Source organism: Cavia porcellus, unplaced genomic scaffold, assembly GCF_034190915.1.
Source record: "Cavia porcellus strain 051 isolate PalLab524CR breed Dunkin Hartley unplaced genomic scaffold, mCavPor4.1 scaffold_5, whole genome shotgun sequence".
In the NCBI taxonomy this organism is placed as follows: domain Eukaryota; kingdom Metazoa; phylum Chordata; class Mammalia; order Rodentia; family Caviidae; genus Cavia; species Cavia porcellus.
Window position 1 is genome coordinate 20,204,799 of NW_026947488.1, and position 17,970 is coordinate 20,222,768.

The window sequence follows — 17,970 nt, forward strand, 5'->3', positions numbered from 1 at the left end:
ATTCCCAATGCCAGGGTTTTTTCTATTTTTAGAATTATAAGGCAAAAGAAAGTTTAACCCTGGCCAGCAATGTGTTTCCAGTATTTAACAAATTATTACTGGAAATTTTTATTTCTCCTCCAAGTGTTTTTGACTACCATTTCAGATGTTTCTTCCTCGTGTATCCTCGCTAGCAATGAAAAACAGCTGACTGAAGCACTACCCTTTTCTTATTATAGAATCATGTGACTGGAAGGGACTTCAAAGACATCTGCAGAATACTTGGAGTATAACGAATCTAAGTTAATTATAGTTTACAGATGAGTATGAATTCGGACTAAAATAACCATCACCTCTAGAGGGCAGCAATAACATTTTATTTGAAAATCCATTGAGCATGGGTAAATTGCACATCAGTGTGCTTTTAACCTCCTCATAGTGTATCTTGCCCCAATAGGAGCCTCTGAAAATCCCAGTGGGAACATTCGCTCTCCCCAGGCTCCTCCATAAACTCTTGCTCCCGAACACTGTCTTCAGTGCTGTACCAGCTGCAGCTTCCCTGACTACAAGTTCTTCCTTAGAAGAACTGCCCAACTATGACTTCCCACATTACTGTAAAAGACCACCCACCCGAGTCATTTCCTCTGTCTGAGGAAGAGTTATTTAATGTTCCTGAAGAATTTCTCCCTTGCTTTTTCAGTCTCCCAGCAGCCCCATAACAACTACCCTTCTCATCAGTGTGCATGACCACAGTCAGAGGGAAGCCGAGGCCCAGTCCCCAGGCTTGTCACCTTGGAATAGCTGTCCTTCGTTCTTTCTTACTTTAGTATCAGAAAATACCTTTACCAACCCTTTTTTGAACCTATTTGTAGTGTATGTGTCTTCAGCTTTCCCCTTGTGTTTTAGTACATGGCAAGCGTCTCCACAAAGTCATCTGGTAAAGACCTCCAGCTCTTTACCTCATTGTAGCCCTGAGCTGTCAATTTACAGACATGTCAGGCAGCTGTGTGGTGCCCCTTTCTCACTTTTCTCTCCTTGACAAACAATTTCCCTCACTTTCCGTAGAAGTTAGTGTTCATCTCAACTCTGCAGGTACCAACCTTTTCCAGAAGACCCATTTCTAAGTTGTTCTTGCAAGCCTGTTTCCTCTCAGATGCATTCTCCTCCTTTGTTAGTAAACACATTCCCTACTCCCGAGGGCCTTTTCTGGAGGAAGGTAAGAAGGAGAAGCACTTGTCCGCAAAGCCCTTGTGGCCACTCTTTATCAGCAGGGACAGGGCCACCCCCTCCATTTGGCTCTAGGTGGGCTTCATGTGTCTCACAGCTCTTTCGGGGACATAAGCCCTCCAGAGTTTTCTTACAGAAACTCTTCATTAAATCGGCATACTGTAACAAATGACTTTTAAATAGCAGAAATGTATTTCTTGTAGTTCTGAAAGTTGAGAAATCCAAGATTAAGATTTGGCCTCTGTTGAGGCGTGAGCCTCACAGGCAGCTGTCTTCTTACTGTGTCCTCACGTAAAGGACAGACAGACTCTCCAAGGTCTTTTATAAGGTCAGTAATTTCATCCGTGAGGGTAGAGCCCTATGGTCTAATCACTCGCAAAGCTCTCATCTCTATGCCTTTCATGGGTAGGATTTCATCATGAATTTGGGGGACACAAATCTTTATAGTCCATAGAAGAAAGCCTACCCTTTCTAGAAGTACATTAAAATCTCACAAGGAGCTCCCTTCCTCCTGTCTTGAGGTCACATAGCCCTCCTGCTATGTGTGCTTTAGTTTGGATGGAGGTGCTCCACAGATTTGGCATTACACAAGCTACACAGAAGGCACTGAGCCTCAGTCTTGTTTGTAATAGCTGCTACATAGCAGTTGCTCATTAACTGTATGTATGCACACATATTTAATATGGTTGTATATGTAAGTTATGGTTATATGTTGTTGTAATATAATTTTTGTTTTTTGCTAAGCCACATGACAGTAAATTATAAATCAGATACATCACTCCTGAATACTTCAGCATGCATCCCCTAAGAACATTTTCCTATATAATTGTTTCTATTCCTGTGCATGTGATTTTTAGTAAGTCTGATGTCTAATCCATATTCAGATTTCACCAATTGTTCAAAAAGTGTCTTTGAGCTGGCTTCTGTTCTGGTTTGGTTTGGGAAATTTTAACTGAGGAGGTGCACATTGCATTTGGTTTCTGGGTGTTTTCACCAGGTGGGTATTTGTTGGATGACTCTATTAAGCTTCCTGAGGGAGTAAGGAAGCTTTGACTGCCAGCTTTCTCTCACCTCCACCAAGAGTTTTAGGGTTAAGTAAACACGGTTGGGTATTGGGTATAGGATTCCTAGATAGGAGTATGCCCAAGCAGTCATCTAAAAAAGCAGCTTTGCCTCTGGGTGTTGCTTGAATGTAAGGGCTCTCCTTTTCCTTGCTCTGTCTGCCTCCCCTAGAAAAGGAAGCAGGTTTGCTCCCAGGGTGTAATTACCAAGAGGGAGTGCTGCCAAAGCCCAATGTGGACGCTGTGTGTGGTCACTGAGCTGCTTGGGAGGGGCACCTATCTGGGGTGGGCAGCAGCTGGGTGGCTGGAGCAACTCGCCCTCCACAGGAAGTGGTAAATGCTGACTTCCTGTGTTAGCACTTCTCTTACTATGGTGTGGATGAAGAGCTCCCCTCCACCCCCAGCCTTTTTGCTGTTGCTCTCTAGACCTAAGGACAAAAGACCAGTCCGTGCCTTTTTTTAAAGCTCTCATTTCTGAGAGGTCCCCACATTCTCTTTGTAACTGTGGTTACATCAAAGGTAGACGATGGGTGTTTGAGGACATCTTGATGCCTGAGGAGTATTCTGTGTACTAAGCAGGCAGGGCCAGCAAGGCCAATAGTCATGTGAGACACAGTCTGGTCTTAAGTGAGTTATCTAGTCTTAGATACCACAGATTGTCCAGAGCCAGGACATGCACTTGACCACTTGGCTTGGATGAGAAACTCAGTTTATGACAGACTCAAAAATAAGATGGAGGTATTATTCATCAAAGTTCTGGGCTTAATTTCTTCCTAACAGAAAGACTTCTGATATCAAACATGCATCCCCCAGAGTTATAAAGGAACATATGTGTATAAAACAAGACATTACCCTGTACCTTCCCCTGGCTGTTGATTGTGGGTGGCAGAGGACCTTAGTGAAGCCTTGCAGGCAAGTGGCGGGGGGTGCTTACCTGGGCAGGGCCCTATGCCACGGCCGTGAGCCAGAAAGGGCCTAAAATTGCACAGGGGAAACAGAATGGCTGACTTGGACTGCGGTGGTTTGCACTGATGAATTCAAGGCAGACTGGTAAAAAATCATCTTCTTAGTTTGGTCCTGTCTGTTAGATCTTACTTTTTCTCTTTAGGAACAAGAATTAGCCAGGACATGCACTTGACCAGCACTCTCCAGAACAAACCAGTTTTGCACCTAGCAAGTAGCTGGTCATACTGGGGAAAGAAGAAGAATACAGCATAGAAAGTGTCCTGGGCTGTTGCCTGCTCTGTCCTTATCCAGAGGAATCTTTGTCTCTGTTAGTGAAAGGGAAGGGAAACAAAACATGGCTGCTAGAGAGTTTCCTTCCAGCTCTGTGATAGTAAACCAAGGCTTTTTAAGAAGAATTTTCTGATCTAAGTTACCATGATAAAGCTTTTTGTCCATAATGGGCTAGTTTTTATGAATATTTTCTGGGTAGTTGAAGGACAAATGAAAAATAACTGTCTGAAGACTCAGAAATATTCAGATGCACATACTTGCACACATCTGTGAATCTGAGTTCTCGGTGAAGTAATGACTTAGGGTTGTTGTGATGATTAGTTGAGATGATGCAATTGAGCCTTTGGATTGGTGCCTGGCACCTGGTAGGTACTTCTTTAGCAGCAGCTGACTTTCCTGCTCCCCTTCTGATAACCACCACCCCTTCCTGAGCGCTTCTCTCTGCCAGTTTCCCTGCTGCTGACCGCTCCCTGCCAGGGAAATTGACACAGCCCAGCAGCTTCTCCCCGTAGAGCCCCCACACATGTCCACAGAGCTCCCTGAGAGCCGGAAACCAGTGTTGCCAACTGCTTTTCTGACTGCCCCTTAAGCAAAACTTTGTTGAATTTTCTACAGATTTTACTCCTTTATTCATTTTGGGAGACAAGAGTGAAACAAATGGGAAATACCGGAGACATGAATCAGTTTATAAGCCAGTCCCTGGGAAAATACTAAGTAGATTTCTAGCTCAGGCCAGACCTAGTCTCAGCCCTTAGCTTTCCTAACATCTCTCTCCACATTCTCTAGGACTCCAGGACCTAGTAATAGGTTTTTTGTTTTGTTTTGTGGTCCTCCTGGTATCTCTTGCCTCCTCTATTGCCCAAAGCGTCTGCTCCATTGAGGAGGGCAGCTAGGTCCCTGCCATGGGCTAGTGGAGCCTCAGTTGCTTCTTGCCAGATCCCTACTCCCCACTCACTCCAGACTGGCAGAGAAGGAGGGTGTTTGCACAAAAGAGAGTCCTGAAAAGGCACCAGGAGTACCTCAGAGAGACACATGGAGCTGGAGGCTGAGTGAGCCCTCCCACCACTTTGCTAGCTCCACATTTCAGCCTGACAGCTAAGACAACTTCTCAGTATGAGCCCAGTGTCTTCAGACACATCAAGACCACTCTGAACATCCTAGCTTCATCATTGCTCAAATCATGGAAAGGTGGTAAGGTAACACCAGCTTTATAGCTTGGCAATAGGAAGGGGACACCTGTGCAAGAAGGGTCACTGCACTTCTTCCCAGTGTGGCTGGGAAAGGGCTGCTTACCTCCCAGGCACCAGGAGGGAAGGGTTCTTTCTTCATCTTCCTCTTCTGCATAAGAAGACTGCCTGCTCAACAGCGTGAATGTGAGTCCCCTTGTATATAGGTGGAGGGTAGCTGCTGGTAACTGAGCCCAGAGCCTTCATACTGAGCTATATCCCTGGCCCCTTCTATTTTTTATCTTGAGACAGAATCTCACTAAGTTGCCCAAGCTAGGCTCAAACTTGGGATCTTCCTGTCTCAGCCTCTTTAGGCAGGTGCCATGGCACCCAGTTTTAAGTCACATTTTTTAATCATGTGGACATGTGTTACATGATAAATTAAGAGCCGTGAGAGATGGACAGCAATAGAGAAAGGGGTGTGCATAGTTCTCCAGAAAGGAGCACAGGGACTGTGGGCAACAAGTGCAAAAAATGGGTCCCTTTCAGTGGGGAAAACATTTTTCTCTTTAAATGGAGGTTATTCACATCATCTGTGAAACAATTTCAGGAATTAATCTATCGTAATTGCAATGGTTGGTTTAATTACCTCTCTGCTCCAGCCCGGTTTTCCAGGTGGCCAGCTCCCGGCTGCATCCTTACTGCCCCTAAGATCCTGAGCCACCTTCTCAAAGGAAGGAAGGTCAGGGCCACAGCCTGGAATTCCCTTGCCACCATGCTGCTGCCTGCTCACTGCCACCGTTAAGGCGCTGTGATCTCTCTGGTTCCATGTGGCATAATCCTCCTGCTGTGTGATGTGGAAAGGTCCAAATATGTAATACTAGAAACACTGTGAGCCCTGTGAGCAGAAGTGCTAACTCTGAAGCTTTTTACTAATGAATAAAGAGAAGAAAAATAATGGGGAGTCCCAAGCAAGCTTCCTAGGAGTCAGGTGATGTGTTAGATACTTCACTTTCAGTGACTTTAAGATAGGTGTTGTTACCATTTTTCTCCAAAACTAACAGGCTAACTGACTCTCCTGAGCTCCACAGCAAGAGTGCTGCGGAGCCAGGATTTAAAAACTAGGGTCTGCCTGGCTCGAAAACCCTGTCTTACATTCTGTGCTTTGTTGCTTCGATGCGAACCGTACTGTGTCATGAGAACGTGAATGTTGCCTCCTGGTGAAGGGTTCACAGCCTTGAATCTCAGCAAGACCCAGTACATCTTCAATGCTGGTCTCCAACTCCTGGCTCTCTGCTAGCTTCTCACACAGTGGACCCTGCTCTGCCAGTGAGAGTGTTGGAAGCACTGCTGGGCGGTGACGGGCACCCTGGTTGTTCCCAAGCCACCAAATGTTCTTGGCCTGCGTGAGCCCTTCATGGAGCTGGGGACAGTGCAGAACCCCAGTCATCACCCTAAGCTGACCCCTGCAATCCAGTAACCTTCAGCATCTTATGTTTCTTTGTCCTTTTCAGGGATTTCTCCCAGAAAACAAGTTCAATCACACCCTGGCTGAGCCTGTACTTCGGGATGCAGGCCCCCGCAGGAGGGGGAGGCGGCCTCGGAGTGAACTCCTGAAAGCTCCAGCCATTGTAGCAGACTCTCCCTCTGGAATGGGGCCTCTATTCATGAATGGGTTGATTGCAGGAATGGACCTGGTGGGACTGCAGAACGTGAGAAATATGCCAGGTATCCCTCTCACCGGGCTGGTGGGCTTCCCAGCTGGCTTTGCAACCATGCCTACTGGCGAAGAGGTGAAAAGCACCCTGAGCATGCTGCCCATGATGCTGCCAGGCATGGCCACAGTGCCCCAGATGTTCGGTGTTGGAGGCCTCCTCAATGCTCCCATGGCAGCCACCTGCACGTCCACTGCTCCAGCGTCTCTGTCAAGCACAACAAAAGGTGGTATAGCAGCCGCTGAAAAGACTACAGAGGACAAACCCAGCAGCCCTGATGAAAAAGCAGACACATTAGCTGAAGACAAGCCTGGTCCTAGTCCATTTTCTGATCAATCTGAACCTGCAATAACTACTAGTAGCCCTGTGGCTTTTAACCCATTTCTCATCCCAGGAGTGTCTCCTGGACTCATTTACCCATCCATGTTTCTCTCCCCCGGTATGGGCATGGCTCTGCCAGCCATGCAGCAGGCCAGACACTCTGAGATAGCTGGTCTGGAGAGCCAGAAGAGGAAGAAGAAGAAAACAAAGGGGGACAACCCAAACCCCAACCCAGAGCCTGCTCCTGGGCACGAAAGGGAGCCAGGCACTGATCAGAACTGCACCGAATCGAGTACCCCTTTACCCCCAGAGAGAGAACATGTGGCACAGTCTGGAGAAGGGGGACTCAAGGACGCCAACAGTGACACCAATTAGAACTTTTTCATTTAAGAAATTATTGTGACTTGTAAGTTTCTTATCCCATAAAGGTTTGTTACTTCCCTCACTTCACCTTCATAAGAACCTGTGTTTCCATAAGTAATATGACCTACCTAATTTTCTGTCTGAGAACTATGGTAACAGATGTTAATAGTTGCAGGGTCTTGCCACTTCGTTAGATAAATGTTGTCTACCTAGTCTAGGAGGCACAGAATTCTCATTCAGTTACCCAGTCGTTCATTCCAGCAATCGTAGTTAATACAGTACTTGGTGACACATCCTACCCCCTTCTCTTCCAAGTTTCCCACTTACTGAGGAAAAGGAAAAGGAAGCTGTCCAGGGATTTACCATTGAAGGGTTGAAGAACAGACACAAAGACAAGTTATTTTTCTCGTGAGCTAAGTTAAATAGGGAAAAATGTAGCAAGAAAACCAAAAAGCACAGAAAAAGGAAGTGTTGGTGTGTTTTTCAGTTAAAATACATCCCTATTTTATTCTGATTTCTGAGTAGTGTAGTCCAAAGTACATAACTAATGGTTGAAAATGCATATATTGATTTCTTTATTTAAAAAAAGAAACCACAAAACTTTCCTGGAAGTAATATAATTTCTCCCTTCATGGTTTTTTAGATACTTTTAGCAAGAAGAAATACTAGCTGACTAGGCATTATTTTATGTATATGTATCAATCCTCCCCCAGGTTAAAAGGTGACTCTAAATTGAAGAAAGTGTCACACACTTTGAGTTACCACCAGCAACCAGGGTGGGACAAGGGCTCACTCACTGTACTGCAGAGTTGCACGCTGCTTCGCAAGCGCACCCCTGGAACTCTGCTCCCTTCTCCCCGAAACTTCTCTGGTCACTAATTTGCCTCATTGTGTTCAGAGAATCTTACTGGGTTTTTATATGTTCTTTCCTTCTTTAAGAATAAGGCTTTCAGAGCCTGGGAGAAGATAGTTCTCCACACTTGCTAGGGTCTGTCTTCACAGTTATCTGAGGTTGTCAAAATGCACGAACCTTCTTTTACACTACAGCTGTGAAAAGGTTTTTTCCCCTCTCTCCGTTATTGCTTCACTCTTTGTATCTTACAGTTGGGCCCAAATTCCAAATCATCACTTAGCCGAGACTATTGCAGGTCAGCAGTACTCTCCGCCGTTCCTCTGCTTGCCCGCGTTTAGGAGCTGAGTGGGGAAGAAGCCCTCTGAGAGACTTGCCACTTGCTTTCACCTTCGCTCATGTGTTTCACACCCTTCCTGATGCTCTTCTCCTTCGTGGACAGTTCGTGCTCGGAGACTTGAAAAGAGATCCCAGATCAGCTCTGGGGGCAGAGGGCTTGCAGGGCTATTGGAAGTGTTGCAAGTGTTACTAGTACCAGTTTCACTTTGTGTTGTCACAATTTACTGTATTTTTTACTGTTTCTGTTACAGTTTTGCTAATTTATCAGAAGGTCCAAAAGTTTGACATAACTATTTCAGTTTGCATTATTTATTTATGATGCTTTTGTCATTGTCTTTTATACATTTGGAATTATAAATTATGTAAATGTTAAAATGAGCATCTCAAAGAAGTCTGTTAAGTTGTGACCGAAGAAAATCAATCAGATGTATTTTCAAAAAGCAGAGTCCCAGTTTTATGAATCAGAGCTATAAACCTAGAAATGCTATAACTGATCCTATGAGAAGAATCTGATAATTGAATAAATTCTATTTAATAACATTCTTGTAGTGTAGGTGGTCTACAATGCTGACAACAGATTTCTTAGAAATGCTGCTCTCTCTATTTAACTAACATTTTGTTCATTTTGCCTCCAGTGGAAGCAGAAAGGGTTTTTTCAGCTGTTAAATCCTAAAAATCAATATAATTTATTTATGTAAAAGAAAAAATCACTCAATCGATATATTTTTGAACCTTTTAAGTACTAATTTTCTTTTTATCAAGTAGAAAAAAATGTATTTGCCCTAAATCCTTAAAATACAAATGCTATAAAAATTCCTGTATCTTGAAAGCCTTACTGCAAATGAGTATTATAGACATCCAGCAAGGTCTGGTTTTCTTTGTCGTCCGCGTGTTGTTGTTGTTTTGTATGGAAAAGCTGCTTTCCCCAGGTTCCACGTAAACCTCCAATAGGTCACAGGGTTGAATGTGGATCTTACGTAAAAACCCACCAGCATGCGCAACCCCTTGTTATATCTTATCAAACCTGTATGTTAACTCGGGTGTTCAGGCTTCTGTTTGACTGCTATTGTGACCCTGTTTTTGCAAAATGAAACTGACACTCTGTGGATTACTTGCTCTGTAAGGCATAAGTGCTGCTTATGATTATTTTGATATTTCTAAGAGCAAAAGCCAAATTTAAACTCTCTTCAGCAAACTTGAGCCTTTTCATCTAACTCCACGTCACTCATGGCCATAACTCTTCCTTGATCATTCTTCACTCCATGTCTCACATAATAAATTGTCTGTGGTCTTGATCCTGGATTTAAAAAAAAAGTTGAAAAGTCAAATTTGTATTTGAGGAATTCAGTGGCACTTGCATATCTCTTACAGCCTGGGCATTTTCCAAATGCATCCTATGTACTCAAGGACTCTGCTGCCTTTCCTACGTGCCTCATGGATGCCGGCCACCCTGTTGAAGCTGAATATTCAGCCATAAGGGTTGACCTGACCTGTCTCTCGCCCTCCCAGCATACCAGGTCCAAACAGGCCCTGGAAGGGAGTTGGCAGCACAGCATCCTGCTCCCACGCTCAGGTCCCCGTGCTGTCAGCTGATGCCTTCCAGCACTCTAACGCCTGACCAGGTATCCTGCCTCAAAGCACACACCTCGGATTCCTAAGGGAACTAGAATTTCAGGGCTGGAGTGGGTCCATGGGATACAGGAAAACCTCAATAACTGAAGTTCTCAAGGCTACCTTAAGAATTTAGCTTTGGAAATCATGACTCCTCAGCCACAGAAGGGCTGGGTAAAGTTATCACTGAAGCCAGTGGGAAAGCACCGAACCCTCGTTTAAGGCTAGGCAGACATGGCCTCACCTTGTTGGATTCCTACCAGGTACCAACAGATATGTGCAAAAGTAGCCTAAAAACCATTAGGGTGGGCTGGGAATGTAGCTCAGCGGTGTAAGCATCTGCCTGGCAAATGCGAGGTCAGGCGTTTGATCCCCAGTACCAAAAATAAAATAAAAATAACCATTAGGGAATTATTACAGAAAGACCTGGGTGTCCTCTGCTACCATTTTTCAAGTAAGAAAGTATTACAGGCTTTACAGATCTCTAATCAAGACTTAGTCTTCCTTTCAGGTAGAGAAATAACTTACACAGAAGTAGTAGTAAAATCTTGGTTTCATTTTTTCTCAGACCCTGGTCCAGTAAATCCTGCATCCTTCTATACAGGCAGAATATACAGTCAGTCCAGTACACTGGGCTAGTGTCATGTGTGCAAGCCACAAGTGGCCTCATTTGTCCTCACAGCACTGTGGAAGCTGGATAGAGGAAGGCTGCAGCTAATCTGACTAATGCAAGCCAGCAGGCTTTCTCGGCTATCTCATGAGCCACAAGAAAGCAGAGCAGGGCTACACCTGACCTTCCCCTAGCTGGAGGAGATAGCACCCAGGCCTGGCTTTTGTAAAACTGGGGCAAGGGACTACACTCAAAAAAAACTGGCACTGGGAGAAATGGAACACTTGAAAAAATGTCACACCCTCTGGAAAATTCTACGCTTGATTCATTTACACAGAATTCCTTAACATGGTTTCTTACAAGAATTACTGTTCCTTTGTCTGACGTGGAAACGGCAGAAAGATTTCCTTCTGAGGTCAGCACAGTGACTAAGATCTTGATTCTAGACTGGCTGTGTCTTGGCTTCTCCAAACCCAGCCTGTGAGGTGCAGGCACTCCAAGGCATAGCCCCAAGACTTCTGGTGGCCACCAGATGTGCAGGGTGTCTGGGTTTAGATGGGAAATAGGGAAAGGTAAGTTAAGAACTGTCTCCTGCTAGGAAGATATTCCATAAGATCAACATGGAAGTGGAAGTCAAGATGGCTGTGATAAGCTAGGACTGCCCAGAATGCTGTGGTGCCGCAGTTCTGGCTGATCCCCAGCCCAAGCCCTGGAAGACAAAGGAAAGAGCTAGACTGAGGAAAAAGGAAGAGGAATAGAGGCCCTGGCAGAAATGCAGCTTCCATGGGGAAGAGGGAACAACACATGTATCTTCAAGTTTTGTTTTCTCGTCTGTAAAATGGGTATCATCATGACTTGTGCCTAAGGAATTATTGGTAGGGTTAACTAAAATGTCAAGTGCTTATTACTGTGCCCATTCTATAAGTCACTTATCTTTACTACTTTTAAATAGCAAGTGAGTAGGGATGGCCAGTCCCACTGAAAAAAAGAATATGGGAGAGGCAAAGAAGAGCTTGCTCCAAGTGCCAAGGCTCCAAGTACAGAGGGATCTGGGGTTGGGCTCAAAGCAGTGCAGGAAATGAACTTCCTGGTCTGACTCTGTCCCCACAGCCCTGTGAGGCCACATTCCAGGAGGACTGAGGGGTGTAAAGAGGCCACTGTGGAGCTGGGGATGGAGAGGCCTAGAGTTGCAAAGCCTCCCGCCACGTACAGTTGCCAGGCTCGGGAGAGGAGAGACATCCAGTTAAATTTTAAGTTTTGAAATAATGTTTTTAGTAAATACTGTGCAGTATTTGGTGTATACTAATACAAAAAAGAACTGTTTATCTGGAAGCCAATGTAAATATATTTTATCTGTAGTACATTTATAGTAGGCATTTCCTTTGGGTAGGGCTTGTTTAAAGTGCTTTATTATGCCCATGTTCTTGATCTCTGCAGGAACATTTCGAAATTACCTCAGTATAAGGGAACTGAGACCCAGAGACACTAAAAAACTTCCCCAACCATCTAGATGGTTGATGGCGGAGCTCAGCTTCAGGAACCTAGGACTGATTCAAGAGTAGTAATATGACCCATGGGGAAGCCAGGATAGAGGCAGGCTACCCCTCCACAATAGTATGATAAAACTATGAAACACACGGTGAATGGGGAGAGGAGCTGCAGGGGCCAGTGGGCAGGCAACTAACCCAGGGACATCTCTCCTTTCTGTTTCTGCTGTGCTAGTGTTCAGAGGCCTCTGAGCTGGGGTTCAGCCTAGCTAGGTCATCTTGATGTCCAAGCTCAGACTCACCAGCCTGGGCCTAAAAGAGGAATGACAGGGACTTGGGTACCTGCTCACGTAGAAGGGCCTGAGTGACAGACAGAAGGGAGATGGAAGGGAGAAACTGCACATGTCACCCAGCATGCTCTGGCTGTGACCTGTCCCACACATGCAGCACTGAAGATTGTCCCAGCACTGCTTGGTTGGTGCCTAGTCTGCAGGTCACAGTGTCAGGCTTTAACAGGCATGAGCTTATCTTAACATGTTCTCCAGATGAGAGCTGGTCACTGGTCACCTGCCTTCAGCAATATAACTAATGAGTAGAAAAGCAAGAATCTAGAAATAAGTGTGATTGCAAAATCTAGTATTATCCTTGCTCTGGTGTTGACTTCATACATGAAGCCACTAGACTAGGTTAACATTCATAAATAACTGAAGAAAGCAAAAGAATATTTCATGAACATGAAATGCAAATTTCAGTGACCATAAATAAAGTTTTACTAGAGCACAACTAACCACAATCATTCCTTTATAGGTTTTCTATGGCTGCTTTTGTGCTAAAACTACAGTGGTCACAGAGGCCCTGTGGCCTACAAATTCTAAAATATTTTACTGCCTGGCCCTTTATAAATAGTTTGTCAACCCCTGCCCCACATCGTTTCCATTAATAGATTCAATACAAAGCTAAAATCATTTAAAATATTGGATACTAATTCAAACATGGTTTTGTAGAAATGTGAATCAGTAGAATCAGAGATACATGTATCTACTTTTAAGATAAAAAACTTCAAAGCAGCTTCAGGCAGGTCTGTTATGGGGCCCCTCCCACGGCCCCAGGGCATTCTTTCACTTTGGTAAAAATTTGAAAGAGTGGCCCAGCCATGATGGGTCTTGTTTGTGCATTGTATAAAAGGAGTCAAGACAGGACAGACATGAATAAGCCAACAAGAAAGAGGAAGAGGACCTAAAAAGTGCAGGAGAGTTAGGAAGATATAGAGACCAAGAAGCAAAAACATCCATGATTAAGGAAGGAGGCCCACACAAGAGTCCTCAGTCAGTAGCTGTAGATTCACATCCCCCTGCAGAGTGGGCCGCAGGGAAGGCAGGCCTGGAGGATAAACCCAGTGCTCATATTCACCACTGAAGACCAGACAACAGGAAGGCTAGGCAATTTAGACCCAAAATGGTTCCAAGCCTGTCCTGGTTGCTTTTCTCTCATTGCTGAGACAAAATATTTGACACACAAAATGAAGGATGGAAAGATTTACTTAGCTTACAGCTTATAGAGGGCTCCGTCCTTACTCAGTCGGCTCCAAGGCAAGGTGGCATGGCTGAGCAAGGATTCATGGTGGCTGCAGCAGATACTAGAAGCGACCAGAGCAAAAGGGCAAAAAGGAAAAAGCATGCCTCTTTCCTTCCCTTACATTGTATGCGAGCTGCCCACCCCTGAGTGGGTACCATGCTCATACGGCCAATCACAGCGCTAGACAATGAACCCATCACAAATGCTAGATTCAGCCATCTCTATGATTACACACGGCTTTGGGGGATATCCAAACATAAACCATAACAAAGCCCATACCAAGGCTCTGGCCCAGGCTTTCTGGAAATCATGTCCTAGCAAGCAGAGCTGAGGGGAAAACAGTAAAGAGCAGATGAGACTCTATTCAGGTAAAGAGAGCTCTTCTCCTCCCACACTGAATGGCAGGGGACCACGCACTCCCCAGGAACCCCTTCCCATTGCCAGTTTCACAGAGTTGATGAGCCAGTCTTGACCTTCGTCTGATAGAGCTGATTAGTCAGCCTCCCAGAGGCAGTGGGCTGGCTCCTAGAAGCAGACTGGGACTTCCTGGTTTCTACAGTGGGTTTGCCCTGCCATTGGTGACTGTGATTCTGGTTGGAGACCAGGATGACCTGCAGAGCAATTAGATCCAGTAATCGTTGTCACCTTCTACTCAGCACCGGGTAGTGGGACTTGAGACTCAAGATTGTATCATTGCACTGCACCCAAGTCTCTTGTTGGCCTGTGTGATAGCACACAGTGTGTAATGTGACACAGAGATGGTGCTATTGGTGCTGAGTTGTCATGAGTGACAGAGGTCTGGGAGTTAAGGCAGAGGAAGTATCACAGTTTTTAAAAGAGAAAGACGAAAGTTTACCCGATAGCCTAGTAAATTTGCATTAGTTTTTGTGAGCAAAATTGTATAAAGAATTTTTAAAGAATTTACATTAATCTGCTTCAGCTGCCATAACAAAATACTACAGATTGGGTGATGTAAACAACAGACACTTATTTCCCACCATCTGGAGACCAGAAGTTCAAGATCAAGGTTCAGAAAGGCCAGTTGGGTTTCTGGTGAGGGTTCTCTTGCTGGCTTGCAGATGCCATCCCATTGTGGGCTCACATGCAATCCCCTCAGTACTGGCACATGGAGGAAGAACAAGCTCTCTGGGGTCTCCTCTAAGGATTCTGATCCTGTGGGATTAGGGCCCCACCCTGATAACCGCCATTACCCTTAGAGGCTCTGTCTCCAAACACAATCTCACTAAGGCTAGGGCTTCAATATATGGATTGGGGAGGGAGGCACAAGCATTCAGTCTGTAACAGGGTTTACTAACAGTCATAAAGAGAACAGCCATAGTGATGGGCCAACTGGAGAATGTTGGGTATTCATCCCTCCGTGTATGACTGCACACAAAGGGAGCTAAGAAACAGGTCTGTGTCCATCTAGAGAGACATCTATGGCTCATGGGCTCTTAGATAAAGTGTATAAACTCATATGCCTTTCTGGATGACATGAGTGTGATTTAAAGCACCAACTAAAGACAGTGGGGACTTGAAACTCAACATCTGTTGTCTATGAGAAGCTGCTGGTACTGTCCATAGCCTGTGGATGCCAGGTAGGAATATAGATTCTGCATTGCCTGATATTTCATTCATCAGAGGATGGAAATTCAGATACTTTTGTAAAATCCTCTGACCTTTAAGTGTGCAATAAATTCTGTCTTTTGACACCCCACTAGGCAGACACATGTCTGTCCACAGGTTGGGACCAGTAGGCAGCATACAAGTTTGTTGCTTACATAATTATAGAACCACAGTCACTGACAGGCTCCTGATGGAGCCAGCAGGTGGCCTGTGGGTATAGAACCTAGATGCAGTTAGAGGGAGGTGATCATCCTGTCCCCCACTAGTGTGTCAGCCGGATCTCAGAAGCAGGCTACTACTAACTGGTCAAGAGGCCAAGTAAGTGCAATGCACAGGCCAGACTGAGGTGATTTTACAGCGTTCCCTTGACCTAATCCATCATCAGGCCTCACAACTGCATGGTCGCCGTAACAATATTGGGATGATTATGTTCTCATCCTTCTCTGACCCCAGCATATTTGGGCTCCAGAATCCTGCTGGACTTCTGGAGAGTTAGTGGGCTAATACAGCTTCCTGCAGGTCAGTGTGAAGGGGAAAAGAATGGGTCCAGAAGAGACACAGGCCTGCCTCAGCTTTCCTTAGGTATCAAGCCTCTTTTCTGGCTCCAGTCTAGAAGACTCAGCCCAAGACAGCTCCATCTTTCTGACACCATTCCCACCCCAGCCTGTACTCCAGCTCTGATCCAGGCTTTTTCATTCACAGAACTTAGGTTTCCTAGGCCACAGATCAGACTGACCAAGGCTGGTGAGTGCAATCAGTGGGAGGGGAAGAGAAGAGAAAGCTGTTGGAAGGGTCAGTGAGGATTGGACCAAAGGAGGCAAACTCTTTGAGGGCATCCCATCCAGACTTCCGGGCTCCTTCTCACAGGGTACCCCACAAACTGCTCATGCCATGTGGCCACAGGCCTCCTCCAGTGCAGCCCACAGGTCTCCCACTGACAGGCCAGTGAGGGACACTGCCACCTGTGCCTATCCTAACCCTTAGGATCCATTCTTACCCACTGGACAGTTCTCTCTACACTCTGAGGTGCCTGAAAGAGCCTATGCCAACTGAGTGGAAATCCCGGAGTAGCAGTTGTGGGTACCAGTGTGGAAGGGTCCACGCTTGTGCCTCTGTAGGGCTGTGTCAATCAAGCCTGAGACTGCCTGTGCTAAAATTAGGTGAATGCTCAAACACCACCCCATGTTCTAACACTGGCTGGTGTCTGAGCATTAGGCTCCCCACAGGCATGGGAACCTGCAACCAGGCCTCCCACCCTGCAAGCATGAGGCCACAGAGACAGGCAGCAGCACATAGCTGCTGCTATGTGGGGTGGGCCCAGGGTCTCCATAGAAGGTTCACCAGAGCTGGGGCTGCAGGAGCCCAGAGGAGGCCTGGCTTCTGTATAGCCTAGGGCATCTCTGGGCCTCTCCTTCCTGTCAGTGGAGCTCTGCCTAAGCCTGGTGTTCCACCCAGCTCTGCCACCCTTGGCATGAATCCTGCGATGCTGTGTCCCCCTCCCTGGGTGTAGGAGGTCCTCAGACAAAGCTTAGCCTCAGGCTATGGGGCTCCTCGAGCCGGATGCTCAGCAACTGAGGTACCTATTTAATCCTGAGACTTGCAGCGAGGGTCCTAAACCCCCCAGGCAGGGTCCCCGCCTTCCTGTTAGGCCATTCCCCATGAGTCTTTTTATAAAGAGTTTGGCTGGGAGCCAGGGAAATTTTGGAAAGTGCATGGGCCAAGCCAAGCTGTACAAACCTGTCTTCCTCCCAGAACTGAAAGAGGCCAGGTTGTTCTCAAATGCAGAGGCGGATACAGGAGATGGAAGAGGGAAGAGAGCTATTTTAGGAGGCCTTGCACACTTGCAGAGCCCCCAGCAGCAGTCCAGGGAAGGATAAGATTGGTACAGCCAGAGGCAGCACAGTTGAGGCCCTGGTACCAAAGGTCTCCAGTTAGGTACGACATGGTGACGTAGATAACACAGTATGAAAATGCACATAAACCTATGCTTATGTGTACAGAAATATACATAGACACCTTTACCTGGGTAGTCACTCTGGATACAGTGACATGCACAAACATGCTCATACATACAGACACTAGAAGCACCCTGCAGACTGAGCAGTGCCAGGCCAAACCCAGGAGGCTAGGAGAGGCTTGAATTCCCTGTCAATCCAAGTCTCTGGGACCTAACACACATGTGCACATGTATATTTGTGAGCATATGCATGCGTGTATACAAACAAACACACACCTTGGGACAGAACCACTTTCTTTATGGGAGCTTTTTGGATCCAGCACAACATGCAATCAAGACCTTGTTCTGGGAAAGAAAGCACCTTTGTCTGCTGGGCCTGGGGCCACCAGAGCAGCTGCAGCCTTCCCCAGGATAAGAGCCAGGCCAGTTCCTCACCCCTGGGAGGAAGGTCAGGTCAGGCCTGGGATGGGGAGACGGGAGGTGGGGGGCTCTGGCAGGTGTTGCTACCAATCCCAGAGTGCACTGTCTGGCTGGTGGCACAAAGCCTAAAAAGTAAGTTGTCCCCCAGTCCTGCATCCCTGGTCTGGCCTTGTCCCCAGAACAACAGTGGTTCTGACCTTCAGCCCTGGTGCTATGCTGACCTGACCGAGGCCTGCTGTGTGCCTATAGTTTCTCTTTAATTTTTCTTTATCAGAGTAAATGAAGGTCAGGCTCTGGAATTACACAGATGTGAAATTAATAATCCAAGCATTCTGGGTGGCCAATGCAGAAGGATCACAAGCTCAAGCCTAGTCTGGACAATTTAGCAAGATACTCTGAAAATTTTTTTAAAAAATTAAAAATGACT

At 46.0% G+C, this 17,970-nt stretch overlaps 1 protein-coding gene across 5 annotated transcripts in view; it reads left to right on the forward strand.

Moving 5' to 3' along the window:
- Chd6 (chromodomain helicase DNA binding protein 6) overlaps positions 1-9,452 on the forward strand; it is a 219,773-nt gene extending 210,321 nt beyond the window's left edge. For all 5 annotated transcript variants that reach the window (XM_003467660.5, XM_013150333.3, XM_013150332.3 and 2 more), the window contains one exon: positions 6,184-9,452. In XM_003467660.5, the coding sequence (XP_003467708.2) occupies positions 6,184-7,080 (897 nt within the window). In that variant the 3' untranslated portion in view covers positions 7,081-9,452. The remainder of the gene's footprint in view (positions 1-6,183) is intronic.
- Positions 9,453-17,970: the final 8,518 nt, after the last annotated feature.